At 58.1% G+C, this 16,581-nt stretch overlaps 1 protein-coding gene across 1 annotated transcript; it reads right to left on the bottom strand.

The window, feature by feature from the left end:
* Positions 1–6,927: 6,927 nt before the first annotated feature.
* FDXR (ferredoxin reductase) lies at positions 6,928–16,369 on the bottom strand. Its single transcript, XM_055797259.1, has 11 exons — positions 15,756–16,369; positions 14,544–14,639; positions 13,223–13,345; positions 12,559–12,672; positions 11,937–12,038; positions 10,522–10,629; positions 10,210–10,294; positions 9,356–9,555; positions 8,908–9,079; positions 8,272–8,445; positions 6,928–7,557 (listed from the first exon to the last, which is right to left on the bottom strand). Exons 1-11 carry the CDS (start codon positions 15,957–15,959, stop codon positions 7,427–7,429), a joined length of 1,509 nt encoding a protein of 502 aa, XP_055653234.1. The 5' UTR covers positions 15,960–16,369; the 3' UTR covers positions 6,928–7,426.
* Positions 16,370–16,581: the final 212 nt, after the last annotated feature.

Raw genomic sequence — 16,581 nt, 5'->3', positions numbered from 1 at the left:
TAACCTCCAGCCCTTTGCTAACCGAACCGGTGGGGTCTGGCCAGGTGCCCCCCAGCTGGTGCAGGGCAGCCCCAGGGTCCCCATCGGTCACAGGGAGGGGGGGTGACACAGAGCAAAGCCCCCGCAGGCAGCAGCAGCCTCCAGCTGTCACCAGGGCCAGTATTAAAGCATCAGCTGATCCCGCAGCACTGGTTTAGAGCAAGCCAGACTGGGGTGGGGGGGTAAGGGGGGAGATCCAGCAAAGGAAGAGGGGGGAGACGGGCAGGGGCCTTGCTGGGGTCCCCTTGCCCCCAGCTGGGTGCTCAGTCCGCCCCCAAACTAGCCCATGCTCTGCAGCAGAGCTGAATTCCAGCCCTGCCAGGGGTGGGGGGGCAGCTGCTCCAACACCTCCCGGTGCCCCGGCTCAGAGCCATGGAAACACTGGGCATCGCCCTGAGAGCATCTGCCCGGCTGCCGGTGTGTGTTGCCAGCAGCACCCATGCCCAGGCACTGCCCTCCTGCCTTCCCCAGGGGCAGATGCCCAGCTCGGGGACACAGCCATCCAAACCCAAGTTATTTAGAGCTGTCGGGTGGCTGCCACCCAACCTGGCACCACAGCCACCTGCAACAGCATCCCTGTGGCTGCTGGGGCCTGGAAAGGCCGTTTACAGAGAGGTTTCAACCTACCTAAAAACCTGCTGCCTGCAGTTAGCCAGGAGCTGCCTGGTGCTGGAGCTCCCCAAGGCACCCCACTGTCTGGGTGCTGAGGATGCCCCCGCAGTACCACAGGGTTGCCAGAGATGCCAAAAAAAGGGAGGAAAGGGAACCCCCACACACACATTTTGGGATTCATTTTAATCCCTGTAAAAGCAGCACTCGGTCTCTCTTGCAGAGCTCAGCCAAATCTCCGAGGCTGCTGCAGTGCAGGGCTGGGGGCAATGGGGGATGCAGGACCTTGGACCCCTCTCTTGGCTGCTGTTGGCTGCATCCTGCTGCCCTGGCTTGGGCAGCCCTGGCTGCCCAGTGCTGCCCGACCCCGGCAGCTCTGCCTCTCTCTTGCCCAAGGATAGGAGATGTAAGGGTTAGCAACAGGTCCTCCCATCCATGGTCGGGTGTGACTGGACCTGGGGACCAGCTTTCCAGGGATCTGGTCCCCTGGAGCTGCCACAGAAACCCTGGGTGGCTCCTGTACCCTCAGTGCCCCCGAGTCACCCTTCCCAGGACCAGCTGCTCCCCGGGCTAGATCCCTTAGGGAGTCTGGGCTCACACCTATTTCAGCCCCAGTGATGCTTCATAGGGAACATATTTCTCAGCAGAGCCACCAGCACCCAGGTGGGACAAGGGGGCAGCAGCAACCCCCCGGGGACAATACCCAGCTCCTCCATCACACCCATGACCCTCCAGCATCCCCTGGGACATTTAACCTCCATCACAGCCCAAAACCCACACGTGGAACAAACAGACAAACCCAGGTCCGGTGCACAGCTGGAGGGTGTCTGCAGTGGGGAGAAGCAGTGAAGGGTCACTACCGGTGGTGACACGCATGCCCGCTCCCTCCCCACCCCCCACCCCCCCCCCCCCACCCCCCCCACCCCCCCCCCCCCGACTCCTCTCCCTTAGGAGTCAAACCCAGCCAAACCCCTGGCCCGCGGCTCTGGCTCCTCCTCGCAGTTCAAAAACAAAACCCACAACAGTTTTCTGGGGGAGCTGTTCTGCAACCATCAAAACACCTTATTTGAGCATTTAAACAACAAAAGACCTTTTTACGTTCAAAACAACTGCCCCGATGGATGCAGAGGTTTGGATTGAAAGAGAAGCACCAACAGCACCCGGGATGAAGCCCACAATCCCTGGAGGCGCAACTGGACTTTTCCTCCTGGTTGGAAACCTCTGACTTCCCCAGCCCCTCGGTGCCACCCTCTCCGGAGATGCTGTGCCCTCTTTGCCCGGCTTTCTGGGCTGGGCAGGGATAACAAAAGCACAAAGCTGCCTTCCCCCTCCTTCATGCCCCGCTCCAGACAGCTGGGGTGGTACCCTGGCACGGGACCCTCAGCATCCCAGTGAGTCCCTCACCCATGGCACAGCCCAAGAGGGACCTCAGCCAGCTTCTCCATCACCCTGTTACCTTTTCCCAGCATCTTTTCTTGCAGAAAGCTCTGAAAGCAGGTTGATAAATGCAAGGCGCCGTGCTCTGACAGCTCCTGGTGTGCAGCCACCTCCTGCAGGGAAGAGGCCAGGGGAGAGAGGGGGACGTGGGAGGACTGTGTCGGGAGGGATGTTAGTCCAGCTTTGCACTAACCCATCCAGCCCAACACCAGTGTCCGAGAAGTGCCTCAGACTCTACGCAGGCTCCTTGCATCCCGCTGCAAGCCCACCAACATCTTCCAGCCCACGCTGCGGTAAAGCCCCACACGGTGCATCCCACCCCAACCCCCTCTGTTTAGGCCCCCCTGCCCTGCAGGGTCAACGGGAGCCCATCAGCTCCCAGGCCCCTATCCAAAACATCCACCCCCAAGGCGCACCCACAGATGAGGCAGCATCGCAGCTCGAGCCAGTGTCTTTAATATCTCCAGTTCTGCAGGGCAAGCCCCCGCCGTCAGCCTCCTAACTGAAGGAGAAATTTGGCCAAAGGTTTTTAACTTGGTGCATCCTAAACCAGGAGTTTGGGAAGGAGAGGACCTGGATCTGTGCACTGCCAGCACAAAGCTAGAGCTGGCCCTGGAAGGGCAGGTGGCCAGCTGGGTGACACGGCCCGCTTGGGCTGTCCCCAAGGGTGTCTGCATCCCACTAACGGCATCCGACACCGGACAGGGCAAACAGCACCATGCCCACAGGTCCCTCTGCCAGAGCTGAGTCTTGCAGGTGACACTTGTGACATCTGAGATTAAGCCCCAGACCTGCACCCACCCCAGACCTGCACCCATCCCGGACCTGCCCATCGGCTGCCAACTCCCAGACGTCTGGCCAAAAATTAAGAAGGTCTGAGCCCAGCCGCTCCTGCTCCTGGGCACCCACCTCGCCTTGTCCCACCTTCCCCATGCTGCCTTCAGCTCCTGGGGCCACCCCCAGGCACCATCCGCACCCCCCAGGTCTGCTCCATCCCATAAGGGCATTCAGGGCTTTGGTGCTGAAATAGCCACACAGAGCTGGGCAGCATCTTGGGTCCCAGCAGCCACAAAAGCAATTGAGGCAGAAAGCAGAGCAAGGCCACAGGGATGGTGCTGTGCACGGTGCACGCATGGCATGGATCCAGCACAGCTCCGCTCCACTGCCACCCAGTCCCACCCTCACAGTCATTAAAGCGGCTGAAATAAACAGGGATGGTTTCATTCCTCGTCCTGGGGTGGCATGTGCCTGCAGGACTGCCCCTGAGGTTGGGGATGAGGCAGCCAAAGCCCGGGAGTTGAAAATGGAAATTTCCCAGGAAGGGAGGAAATCATATCTTTCTGGGGAGTTAACCAGCCCTTGCCCTCCAATAACTTTATTTGCCGCTGTCAGATCCCTAAATAGCTCCTAGAAAGCAGCTGCTGGAGTTTACATCTCCTTCACCTCTGCTCCCCTCCTGGCCTTGGGAGATGGATTCTTGCAGCCCCGATTTCCAAAGTAATTCACCCCAAGTGAAGAGAAAGCCACCCTGCTGCTGCTGCGGGACCCCCAGCAGCGCCTGCCCCAGCACAGTCCTCTGACCGCAGGCAAGACTTCGGCGAGCGCAGAGCCTGGGGAAGGTTGGACATGGAAACCGTGAGCTGCTGGTGGGTCTGGAGCCAAGGATGTGCTCGGGGTCCTTTCGGAGAAGGGGTGATGTTGTGCCAGGAGGGAAGCAGTTGTCTGGGTAACCCACTCCAGTGACCCCAGAGGTTGGTATCCAAACCCGTTCGCCATCCCTGCCCAGGGCTAGTGCTGGATCTAGAGAGAAGAACACATGAAGTATGAGAAGATGTGCCCGGGAGAGCAAGCGGCGAAGGGAGGGTACACGCAGGGACCGATGCTTGTGCTCGGCCAAAGCGCTGAAGTCAGCACTCTCTGGAGCCATCTGTTCCCGACGAAGCCCCGGCGCAGACAGACTCGTCCAGGCTCCCGGCAGCGGATGCCGCAATTCAGTGATTCATGCAGTGAGGGGACGGCATAAAGCCGGACACCGCCTCTGCGGCCGCGCTAACTCCAGGGATGGGGCTGGAAAATTATATATTAGCCACGCTGTGGAGAAGCTTTTATCAACTATTTTTCTGTTCGTGTGAGTTGGCTTTTAAATGACAGCACAGCTCTTCACTGCAGGGCCAGAGGCCTGATTCAAGCTGGTTATTCCCTTATTCCAGAGCACAGGTAACCTCCTGCTTCATGGCTCTAAATGCTCATTTGGAAAGGCCAAGTTCAGCAAGCTGCCTATTAGCAAAGCCAGCGAGAGCCTCTGCTCTTGCCTCCCAGGTGTAATTGCAAAATGCAGCATCAACAGGAGCTTCTGAGGTGTCTCAGACCTGCTTCTTCCCTGGATTACTCCAAGCTTCCTGGCAGCCCATGCAAGGCAGCACCCCAGGGCAGAGAAGAGCTAGCCTGCACAGCTCTGCAGACAAGGGAAACTGAGGCACAACAGCATAAAGCAGCAGGAGGAGGTTGCAAAGACCCAACTGAATAGCATTTACTGTCGAACCAGCCCACCCCAGGACAAGCTCTCTCTCCTCTGTACCAGCCTGGCTGCCTTTCAGAGCAGCACACACGAGGGCAAGGAAAGCACGGCGCAGGGAGCTGCGGGAGGGGGCCTGTGCAGCCTTGCCTGGCCGGTCTCGAGGCCATCCCTCACCAGATGCTGATCTCCACCAGCTTTGTGCAGCCTCATTAAAGCTAGGCTGAGCCATAACTCACTGGAGCAGGGAAGTCCACATTAAGAGCTGGCGGTGAAGACTTTCAGGCCTCCTTCCAACAGCAGACGGGTGTCACTCACAGCATTGCCTTCCCGGCTCCTTTATCCCCTGTGGAAAATGGCTCTGGAGCTGCCCCTCCGCCTCCTTGGGAGAGTGGAGGGTGAGGGGGTGGCTGCCCTGCCAGGCTGCCCCCCCTTGCCCCTCGGACCACCATGGTGGGGACATACCTGCAGTAAAGACAAGGTTAATCATGCCTAAAAGCAGAACCCAAATGTGAGCTGGAACCTGCGAGGGCTCCCCAGCCCGCTCAGAGCCCCCCCAGCCTGCTGGTCTTTTGTGGTCACCAAGAGAGCTGGGTCCCCTCCCTCCATCCCCGGGGGTGCCAGGTCACCCCTCCATCCCCGCTCAGCCCCTCTTTGCTCCCCGTTACCGGCCTCCCAGCGCCACCTAACGACACGGCGACCAGGGATAAGGACCTTCACAAGGAAGCCGGACACATTTTGGTCCCTGGAGAGGATGGAGAACACGACAGCAAGGGGGAGGCAGCTGGATACCTGGCTGGGGCTTGGGGATGCAGGCAGCAAAGGGGGAGCTGGAGGTAGCGAATAAAGATTTACATTATCGTAACGATCCTGCCTCTGCCCATGAGGCTCAGTCCCCCATCCCGCCCTTCGCTGACCTTGATCATCCCACACCTTTCCCACAGCCCAGTATTAACGCCGGGGCCTTGGCCAAGTTCTGGCTTGAGCAAGGACACCAGGCGCAGCAAAGAAAGATGCTCCCCTTAATCTGTTATCCCAGCCCCAAAACTACCTGGAAGCATCACCACTTTGGGAAGGACCGTTTGCCACGCTCAGCACAAGCACGGTAGCCTCTGTCATGGCCACAAAACCACCCTGACATCAACGTTCAAGGCAACGTGGAAGAAAAACCTGGGGAAGAGCCAGCTCATCTCCTCCCAATACCTGCATATATGATGCAGCCACAACCAGCCCTTCGCCATCACATTTCTGGCTGGGCTATCGACCGAAACGGCTGCTCCCCACCCTGAGCACAGCCCCCTCACCTCCACACCCCTCTTTGCAAAGAGCTTATTCACCTCCAAAGCCAGAGCTGATGTAATCTCCTGCTCAAGAGTTCAGCATTAGGACTGCATCAGCCACGAGATGTAACGAGAGCCACATCACACAAGCAGCTGTTCGACAAAAGCTTTATTGCTCGTTTGCGTACAAGTTCCCAGTATCACATTTCCTGAGTTTCTTAATGAGTTTGCAAATGAGATTTAAATAGAAAAGGAAGGGGGGGGGGGGAAAGGAAGAGAAGAGAGAAGCTGAAGATCTGCCTTCCCTAAGGTTGGGCCAGAGATGGGGTGAGTGCAGTGCCCGGTGGGCAAGCCCTTTACCATGGGAGGGCTCAGTGGCGAAGGAGGTTGGAGATACAAACCCCTGCTGGCTGCCCTGGCCCAATTTACCCTCTGCCTCCATCGTGGAGCCTAATTCGTTTCTAATCCAGAGCCACCAGCAACTGCCATTGTCACCATTTACACCGGTCAGAGGAGCAGATGCAGTCTTGCAGAGGCTGGGGACAGCGTGGGTGGCAGGATGGCCAGGGGAGGGGGCCACGCTGACGCGGCCCCTGCGCCACAGATAAAGAGGAGATTACAGCTCACGGCTTGTAATCTGGCTTAAAACCTGACACCGTCACCATAGTCAATTTGGGCTAAAAGAAGCATTTAATAAGCTTCAAAACACACAGACCCAAAAAAAACCCCAGCAGCGAATGAAGCGAAAGGGCTCAAGGCATTGCTTGCACCAGTCAGTGCTGGCAGGTACCGGCGAACACAGGATACCTCATGATCCGGAACAAGGCAATTACACGCTCGTTATCCCAAACCACCCCACAAGATAAACCCCGGCAGAGCCCGAGTTCTAACTGTGGGAGGCAGAACGCAAATGAATGCCCTTGCCTAGAGCTCACAAGCAAGATGAGCTGCCTTGACCTGGGATGTGTCGGTAGGAGACGCGGTGCTTGCCTGGCCGCTCCGAGATTAAGGCAGTCACAGACAAAGAAGCCAGACTCAAGTGGTAGGTCCAATTTAGCTTTCCTGGAAAGGTTTATTTAAAAAACAATTATTATTAAAAGACGACTGCTTGGGCACAAATGACAAGGCAACCATTTGGCTGGAGGCTTAAAGGGGACGCAGCAAGACACAAGGAAGTTTCTGTGTGTGACTTGTCCTGGGGAAAGCACCTGGCCAAGACCCCTGCCAGGTGCACATCTCCCCTTGCCCGCGCCAGCCAATGCATTAATGCTGGAAGGACACAAGTGACAAGAATCACCCCCAGGAGCGGCAGCCAGCTGCAGAGATGCGGGGCCAGCCAGCAGCCTCAGATGTTTTGAGACATTCACTTTGGGAACCCAGAGTTCATCATTAACTGGAGAGGTTAAAGTGTCACACACCTCTCCAGTGGCCACCAGCCCCAGGGCACAAACCCTGCGCTCCCAGTAACCTGCTGGTGCTCCCAGTAACCTGCTGGCATTGCCACAGGATAGTACCAGCTGGACCAGTGCCATGCATCACTGCTGCTTTAGTGACCGATCAGCTGCAGCATCTCCTGAGGATCCACTATCTTCTCTCGGGGTTTGCCAGCAGCTTTGCCTCTTGCCACTTCAGCAGCATCTATCTTCTCCCAGTCCGAGAAGGAAACAGGACGGACCCCTGTGGTGATGGCGAGAGCCAGGAGAGAGAACTTAACTGTTAAGTAAAACTGAGCTCAGCCTCACCTCCCCATTAGCAGGGACCTGATGTGCCAGCAAACCCTGCCCTTTCCTGACACAGCATCCAACTTCAGAATCACAAAGGAATAATAATTTTTAACACCATGAGGAGCGGGATGGCAGGTTCCAGTTGGCTCGGTCAGCCAGTCCTTTGTGAGCCGTAACAGAAGCGAGCACAGCACCACCTCAGGGGACAAAACGCTTCCAGCTCATTGTTAAACCTCAGGCAGTTAAGAGGCAAACCACACACACTTTAAATGAATGCCTTTAAACACAGCAACAGCAAATTACTCTCCTGGCCATTTTAATCTTGCCCCCAACTTTCCTGGAAGGATTACTAGGAAAATCACTCAAGAGCAACAGTTCACTGTCTAGGCAGCTGACGGTGACACTTTATCCAAGGTCTGTGCTTTTAATGGCCCTTCCCCGAAAGCGGTCCTTAACCTTAGCAATGACACCGAGTTTGAGAGAATTGAAGTCCTGCTCTTCCTGGGAGCAATGCAACGGCAGCACAACACATTTCCATGGTTCAGACTCCGCTCCCAAAACTGGCTTGCAGGACTCTCTACCCCAGGACACCCCGATCCAGGAGGAGCTGGGCTGCATCACACCTTCACGCCAGCTGCTATAGCAGCTCACACCCCCTCCCACTGACCTCGGCTGTGCAGGATGCTCTCCACGGCCCCAAAGCCTTCTCTGGAGGCGGACACGTCCAGCACGCCCATCTTGAGATCCTCCAGCACAGACTGGGCCGTGTCAAAGCTGTCATTCATGGTGGTGATGATCACACCTGTGGGTCCTCTCTTCACCCACCCGCTGCAGTACAGACCTGCACGGGCACACAGAGCAGCCAGGCTCGGTCCAGCACGTGGCCATGGACCCTCCTGGCTGCAAGTCCTTGCCCTGTCCCTGGGTGTCACATCAAGCACTGGGTGGTGGAAGCATCCACCCCTGTGGTGGGAAGAGTGCAGCCCTTCGACAGTGCTGTCACAGGGATCTGTGTACCTGCAGACCAGCACTAAGCAGCCGTACGGGCTGTATCGCTTTAGCAACAGACCCCAAGGCCCAGTAAAACCACCCTGCATAAAACCAGACACCCCTAACACGAGCTGGGAACGGGCCAGGTCTCAGCGCCTGACAGAGATGGCTCTTTTCCTCAGCTTCCACCCTCCGACCGAGGCATGCAGCCACCTTGTATGTGTGCCCTTGGTGAATGGAGCTTCCCACTCCAAAGCCCCCGACCCACCAGCTGTGCTCAGCATGTCCCACGCACATCCCTGCGGATACAGACCTGGGACACCCTCCACTCTGCCTGAGCTGTTGGGGATAACACCACGCTGGGTGTCGAAGGGTACCGCCGGGTCCAGCGGCAGGCTCCGGTAGCCGATGCTGCTGAGCACCAGCCCACACTCCAGCTCCTCCACATCTCCAGTGGGGACGGCTTTGGCAGAGTCACCCGAGCCCTGAGAGAGGGAGGAAGAGGCTGCTGAGCACCGGTCACCAGATGCAGAGCAGCAGCCTCCTCTGGTCCTCTTTGGCATCCTTGATCCCTGGGTATTTGCTAAAGGTCTCTCTGCAGCGCAGTGTGGAAAGAGCTCCCTTTCGAAGGGGAAAGGTTCTCGTCAGTAATACCGGCTTCCCCGAGAGCCTGCCAGCAGCCACTCCAAGCAGCCAGGGAACACAAAGCTGTCTTTGGAGAGATTCCCAAGGGCCATACCAGCCTCGCCACCAGCCCGTACCTCCAGCCGGGTCAGGGCCAGGCGGATGCCCCTCGCCTGCCTCCCATCAGCAGTGGCCAGCACCTCCTGGGGGCTGCGCTGGAACTTCAGACCCCACGCCCGGGGTGCCGCTGCCTGTGCCTCCATAGTCTTCTCCTCAGGCTTCTCCAGGGCTGTTTTGATCATCAGCTCAGTCAGTCGCTTCCTGGGCCTGGGAGCATCTAGGAAGAGAGAAAGAATTTCAGGACAGGAACCATGGCAAAAGCCCCCTGGGGGACAGCACAGAGCCAAGGCCAAGTCAAGGCAGTGTCCGTTTGGTAAGCAGGCGTCTATTTGGAGTTTGTCATGCCACTGCGAGTCCGAGAACTTTGAGATGACCAACTGCAAGTCAAAGTGACCAGAAGACCTCTTGAGGCTTGGGGCCAGTGGGACACACAAATCAAAGCCTGTGATTTTGCTGTCTAAGTGGTACTCAGAGGCAGCAGCCTGTGGAGAACACCAAGTCTCTGGACACCCCTAAATTCAGTGTTTTCTTTTGAGCTCTGCAGTAAGCTCTTAAATCAACAGCCTTGGGATCTCTCCTGCAAGGTTCCCCCAGCCCTCCTGAACCTCCTGCTCTTATCACTCGAGCGTAAGTATCACTCACAAGCAGCAAAGTAGCTGCAGAAACAAGAGAAACAAGTTGTTCCCTTCTCTTCATGGTCTCCTAGCACTCTGAGGACAAGCCACACCATGCTCACGTAGTTTTCACATCATGCATTAAGCACAGGGCAAGAATTTCTCTGATGCACATTCTGAGCATTCCCAGATCACTCCTGGACACTCGCCTGTCAAGGTGAGGCCCTGCCTGGAGAAGGATGGCACACTTCCCTCACCTTTAACAGCATTTTTGAGGCCTGTGAAGTCAGCAGGGTTCAGGACAGGTCTGGTACCAGGCAGGTTTATCATCTCCCGCAGCTCCTAGGAATTGCGGGCAGGAAGATGTTACTTCCAGCACAGAGAGGCCATCCAAGAGCCCCAGGCCCCCTTCCCCAGCAGTCCAGGCTAGGAGCCAGCATATGGGTGCAGGAAGGAAGATGCCTGGGTCCCCCCCCACCCATCCCTAGACCACCTCTCCCCACCAGGGACAGGCAGCCTGGGGCTCCACAGTGGGAAACACAGCTGCCCTCCAGCACCCTCAGCCGTACCTTGATAGTGAAAGCAACTTGGAGAGGTCCCCTCCTCCCAACCAGCCAGACACGCTTCACCTTGCTGCAGGCGAGAGCTGCCAGGGAGCTGTCAGTGATGTCTGTCTTCTGCAAAACAGAGACAGGAGAATGGGACGAGGGCAGATCTGGGGGGAAGGCAGAGCCTCTGAAGGTGAAAAATCAGCAGAAAAGCAGGCTCTGCATGCAAAGAGCCTGGGCGAGGATGGAAAATAAGTCATCTCCCTTTGCACAGAGCTATTTGCACAGCTGGTCCCTCATCACTGAATGTATTTTCCAAGGCCATAATGCACTAGAGGTAACGAGCCAGCACCTCGTGAGATTGCCTTGGGGGATCCACCCAAGCAGTTAACCTTGGGGCTAATGGAGCAAAGCCTTCCAGTGATCTTAATTTTGGGGTGCCCGCAGATGCTGTTGGGTGACTTCCCAGCTCAGGATCTGCAGGGATTTGGGTGAAACCCACTGCAAACCACAGCTCAAACCACTGCCTGCCCACCCACCCCAGGCAGCTCCAAGCACAAACACAAGCATCACCAGGGCTCAACCAACAGTTGGCACCTCACAGCGACTCCATGCTCTGTTTCAAACATGTGTGTGTGTAGATCAGAAGATTTTTTCCAGAGAAAACACAATAGAAGGGACACCAGGTAACCAGAATAAACTATTTCAGACCAATATTCTTAATAGGAAACTGCCTGCACAGCCTGGCACTCATTTCCAGTGCCGTGTCCTTCACAGCACTGCTTCCCAGTTGGCTTTAGCCATTGGTTGGCACTGCCTCCAAGTTGTTTTGTTTGTAAATTTAATTTATATATTATTACAGGAAGTTGTTGCACAGCTGTAACAAACCTCATAGTGTTTCTCCAGGAGGGAGGGCCTTTCCTGCCAGCGTCTGGGGCAGCAGCTGTACAGAGCAGCTAGTGCACACCACCTCCCAGCTGTCTATAGGGGAGCACAGCAGGAGGAGGAAAGGGCCACCAGCCACCAGTGTGCCCAGTGCTACCAGCAGAAGCCAGGCTTCTGCCCCCAGCTACAGCAGAAAAAGATAATCCCAATAGGAGAAACTTCTAGTTTGGTGGGAAAGGGCAAGCAGCTCCTCCTTTGCTTCTTGTAGGAAAGGAAGGGATGAAGCTCAGTGCCCAGCTTTCTAGGTATCAGCAAGGCAACCCAGAGAGCTCTGCAGTGTTACCCACGGCACAGACACAGCCTGGGATCACGCCCTATGGACCGAGAATCCACGGGTGCACCCAAGAGGCAACAGCCTTCCCTGGGGAACGATCCCAAAGACAGGAGAGTCTGAAATTTTGCTGAGATGGGTGGGAACCAGCACCCACCCAGCAGGGAGTGAATTTGGGCCCCAGGCTGCCTTCATGGCATGGAGTACCCCTGTGACTCACCCTGAGGAGGCACAGCGGGGACAGGAGGATCCGGGCAATATCCAGCGCCACATTGCCATGACCCAGAATCAGCGCCGTCTCACAGCTCAGGTTGGGCTTCAGCTGTGGGCAAAGACCCAGCTGTGAGCAAATCCACACAGCCTCCATGATATCCACCCCTCCAGACCTGCTCCCACCACTCAAATTCCCTTTCAACCCTCTTTTCCCCAAAAAGAGGAGATGCAGATGGGGAAATTCCACACCAGCCTCCTCCCCCAGCAGACTCAGCAAGGCAGCTGCTCTGGGCACCCCAGCCGATCCCGATCCCGATCCCTCTCTTCCTGGGATGGCACCTCTGGGAACAGGAGCCGTTCTAACCAAAAAAACCTCCTCAGGCCAAAGCAGAGCATCACCCCCCCAGGTTCCCATCTGGCCCAGCCAAAACGTGCTGCCAACCTACAGAGCCAGCTAATCCGCTCTCACTGATGTGCAAATTGTTCACATTTCTACCATCTAAGAAGGATTTAACGTGGTGCCTGCTAATCTTTTCCAATTGCAGGCCTTTCAGGACTTAATCTGGAGCTGAATGCCTGCATTGGGATGCAGGACAGGGAAACACACAAAAACACACCGCTGTACTCACATCCCGGTTCTCGGGTAGCCCGTTGTACCAGCCCACGAACTCTCGGGCCGAATAAACACCGGAGAGGTTCTCACCTGGGATCCCCAGGACCCGGTTATCTTCAGCACCATAACTCTGAAGAGGGAGCAGGCATGGTCAGAGATGTCGCCGCGTGCAGACTTTGATACCAAAACAGAAATCTCCCCTTCCAGATGCTGCTGGGGACCCTGCACAGCTGCCAACCCTTCCCAGGGGCTGGGGCTAAACACAGCCCGAGCACAGGAGCTTCATTCCACCCCATCCCCCAGGGCTCCAGGGCCAAACTTGAGCTCCTCAGGCCAAGGCAGAGCACAACAAGCCAAGGACTGAACAGGAGAGACAAATCCATGTCAGGCTGAAATAGGTATCGACCACCCCCCCCATCATGGGGAAGAGGTTCCTCAACCACCGCCCCTTGCAGGGAGGTTTCAGGGAGCTGCATCTGATGCCACGCTCCAGCACATGCTCCGTGCAAGGCTTCAGACAAGCCTCCATAGCACCTGAGCTGTCCCAAGGCCGGGAGAGGCACCCAGAAATGCCTCATCCAAACCCCCTTCCCAAGATCCCAGCAGGGAACAACCCTGCAGACCTTCCCTGTGACTTCTGGGGACCTCAGGCAGCCCCAGCTCTGAGGCACGGTACCCACCAGCACCACGGCGTGGTAAGCCTGCTGCAGCTCGGCCACCATGACGTCCCTCCCCACGGTGACATTTCCGTAGTAGGCACAGCGCTCCGAGCGCGCTGTCTGCGTGAAGGCATTGATCACGTTCTGTGAGATCAAACAAGCACCGGGGAGTTATGTTCAAGCCACAGCTGGGGCCAAGGCCTGCTGCTGTCAGCAGGTCCCCATTCCTGACACCCCAGCCTTGAGATGCTTTACCCCCTCTTCGAGTCAGTTATTCTGAGACTCTTATCTAACAACGGCTCCAGATAATTCATGGGGAAGATAAGCACAGCTGCGACTTGGCGCTCTTTCCGACACCCTTTGCAGAAAGGGAAACCCATTTTTTGCACCCGCCTGGGGAAAAGAGGACCCTTTCCATACGTTCAGCCCCTCTGAGTAAACCCTACTGTAGGAGAAAACTTCCCAAAGGTGAAGCTTGCAAGGAGTTCCACCAAACAACCTCTTCCACTGAGGGTGCTGCCTGCCAGACCCCCTCTGCCAGCCTCTCATCTCAGCCCTTCCTGAAACCTGCGTCATCAAGACAGAACACAGGGCAGGATGGTGCCGAAAACCTTTTGTCTGAGCAACTGGGGCCACACAGGAAAACAACCACTTTTCCCCTGCAGCCCCAGCCAGACTCAGCCTTGTAACAGGACAGATATGCTGCCCCAAATCCACATCCATTATGTCCACTCCTCCTCTCTCAGCTCAACGGGATCCAGGCATTTTGGTCTGAGGATCTCCAGGGATGAGAGGAAACCACCACAAGATATTGCTGTGCCTGGTTCTCCTGTGTCCTACCACTCCAGCCACCTCTACCCCAGCTCAGACACAGCAGACACCCCTGGGTACAACTCACACCTGCTCCACGGCAAATGAAAATTTCAAAGAGCAACTTGGTTCAACTTCTCCTTGCCCAGCCACCGACAGCCCAACTCCATCACCCCTAATAGCAGATCTGGGTGCTCCCAGGCACCCAGAATAGGTACGGACTGAGCAGAGGCAAACAGCAACTGCAGCGAGTTGTCAAGATCCTGCTGGCATAAAGCTTCCTGGTACAAAGAAACCCATCTGTGCTGCAGGCCACGCTCACCAGCACCAGGAGCAGCACTTCCCATCACAAGCCCCTGGTTTTGACCTGCTGTCCAGAGCCCTAATACCAGATATCCCATATCACCTGGCCATGGTCTGGCTGGGTCTCAGCACAGACACAGAGATTTGGACCTCCCCAGTGTGACGGCCCCAAACCACGGCAAGCCCTGAGGCACCACAAAGGACAGCGACTGCCTCGCCTGCAACCCACCTTCACCTCGGGGTGGTCTGGGGCCACCCCAAAACGGACGAGCCCAAAGGGAACAGGCAGCTTCTCATAGATGTCCACTTGGGCCCCGCCGTGGTGCTGCAGGAGAAGGAAATCATGGTTAAGGGATGAGGACAGAAAGGCCACGTGAGCCCAGCAGCTCCGCAGGGACACGCAGTGCTCACCCGCTGCTGGGGGAAATGCAGGGCAGGAGGGAGCACTGCACCAAGGCCAGAAACAGCCTCTTCCAGACTCTTCTATGCACAAGATGATGCTGTATCTGTTACTGCCAGCTCAGATGGCAAGGTGTAGCAGACAGCATGACTGCAAACACCATCAAGCAATCTCATGGGGGGCTCCATCCTCCAGCCCACCCCACAGTTCCTCTTCTACACTAAGCTGGTGGCTCCCCAGCACCCAGGGGGCTGACGGAAGAGCCCCCACACTGGCTGGGAAGCAGCCAGCACAGCACCCTGGGTGCTGGTGGACCTGCCAAGCTGTCTGCCAGCCCCTGGCAGAGGTGCCCATGCCCTGAGATTCCCCCTGAGCCGAGTCACCTCAGGGTCGGAGCTTTAGACAGATGTTTTGCCGCAAGGCTTTTGTTATCTTGTATTTTGAGTCAGCCTCTTCGGAGATTAAGCAGCCCTGAAATTTGTCCCTGAGGCTTAGTAAGAGCTATTTTCCAACACGTACCAGAGACAACACAGCACAGTTTAATGACGAGGTTAAGCTGCTGCATCTCTGGTCGGTGCCAGCAGCCCAGTTCTGTGCTCGGATCTCATTTTCCAACACAGACCCGACTGCCCAAAGCGGGAGCGATTACAGACCCCAGGCGAAGGGTCACCCGAGGGCCTTAATTCAGCTGGGGGAGGAGGCACAGCAGGTCCCACACGCTCCCTGTCACCCACTGGGTGACAACAGCTCCGGGCGAGGCAGGTCTCTGTTGTTTATACGATTCTCAAAATATCGCTGGGGCTGAACTGGCAGCAGCCTGGCGAGGCCGGGGCCGGCCCGAGGGCCCAGGGGCAGGGCAGCAGCACCCACCCCAGGCCAATGGGCCCAGGAGGCCTCCGTGGGGCTTGGGCTGCCCCCCAACGCCGCCGAGCTAGCTGGGGGGGCTGGGAGCCCACCCCACCCCTCCCCGCCCCCCTCGGAGGCCGGCAGCCCCAGCGGGCAGGCCCCGGCCCTCACCGCCGCCCCCTCCCGCCCCGGTACCTTGAGGACGTGCTGAGCCGTGTAGAAGCCCGCGGGCCCGCTGCCCACCACGCAGAGGCGCGGCGCGGGAGCGGCCGAGGACAGCCGCCGCTGGAGCCCCGGGGACGCTGAGGGCAGGGGGGGCGTCAGGCCGCGCCAGGCGCTGCCCCCCGGCCCGCCGCAGCCCTTCCCCCGGGCCCAGCACCGGCCCCCCACGGCGGCCATGGCGCGCAACCGGGCGGCGGCGGCAGGCCGGGGCTTATGTAGCGGCCCGCGGCGCGGCCCCGCCGCGGGGCTTGAGGCGGGAACGCCGGGAGGTCAAGGCCGGCGGCTCCCGCGCTCGGCCAAGCCCGCGGCCTTGGTGCTTGCGGCTGAGGCGGGACAGCAGGACCGGGGCCCGTGGCGCCGGAGGGGGGGGCACCATAAAGCGTCACACCGGGGTGTCCTGGTGCCGGCCCGAGGGGCCTCAGCGCGCACGGCCCCTCGTTGCCCCAGGGCTGCAGCACGGGCCTGCCGGGCACGGCTCCCGCAGCGGCCGGTTCCAGCTCCCCCGTAGCCCCGGTGCCGGCTGCCCCCGGGCCCCGCGGGCCGGGACACGTGTTCCCCCCGGCGCCGGCTGCCGCGGGACGCCGCCAGGCCCCTCCCCTCACCGCGCGGGGCGATACCGCCCCTTCAGCACGCCCCGCCCCGTCGCATCCCAACCGCTGCCGCCCCGCCCCTCCTCCTCGTGGACCAATCGCGAGGCGGCAGAACGCTATGCTTAGCATAACCCCGCCCCCGCAATGGCGTTTGGCCCCGCCCCCGCGCTGGCAGCCAATGGCGGCACGCCGTTGCCACCAGGGCTGTC

The sequence above is a fragment of the Falco peregrinus genome, chromosome 2 (assembly GCF_023634155.1).
Source record: "Falco peregrinus isolate bFalPer1 chromosome 2, bFalPer1.pri, whole genome shotgun sequence".
Lineage (NCBI taxonomy): Eukaryota > Metazoa > Chordata > Aves > Falconiformes > Falconidae > Falco > Falco peregrinus.
Note: the sequence above shows the minus strand (reverse complement) of the source record. Positions and strands in the feature narration are given on the sequence as shown.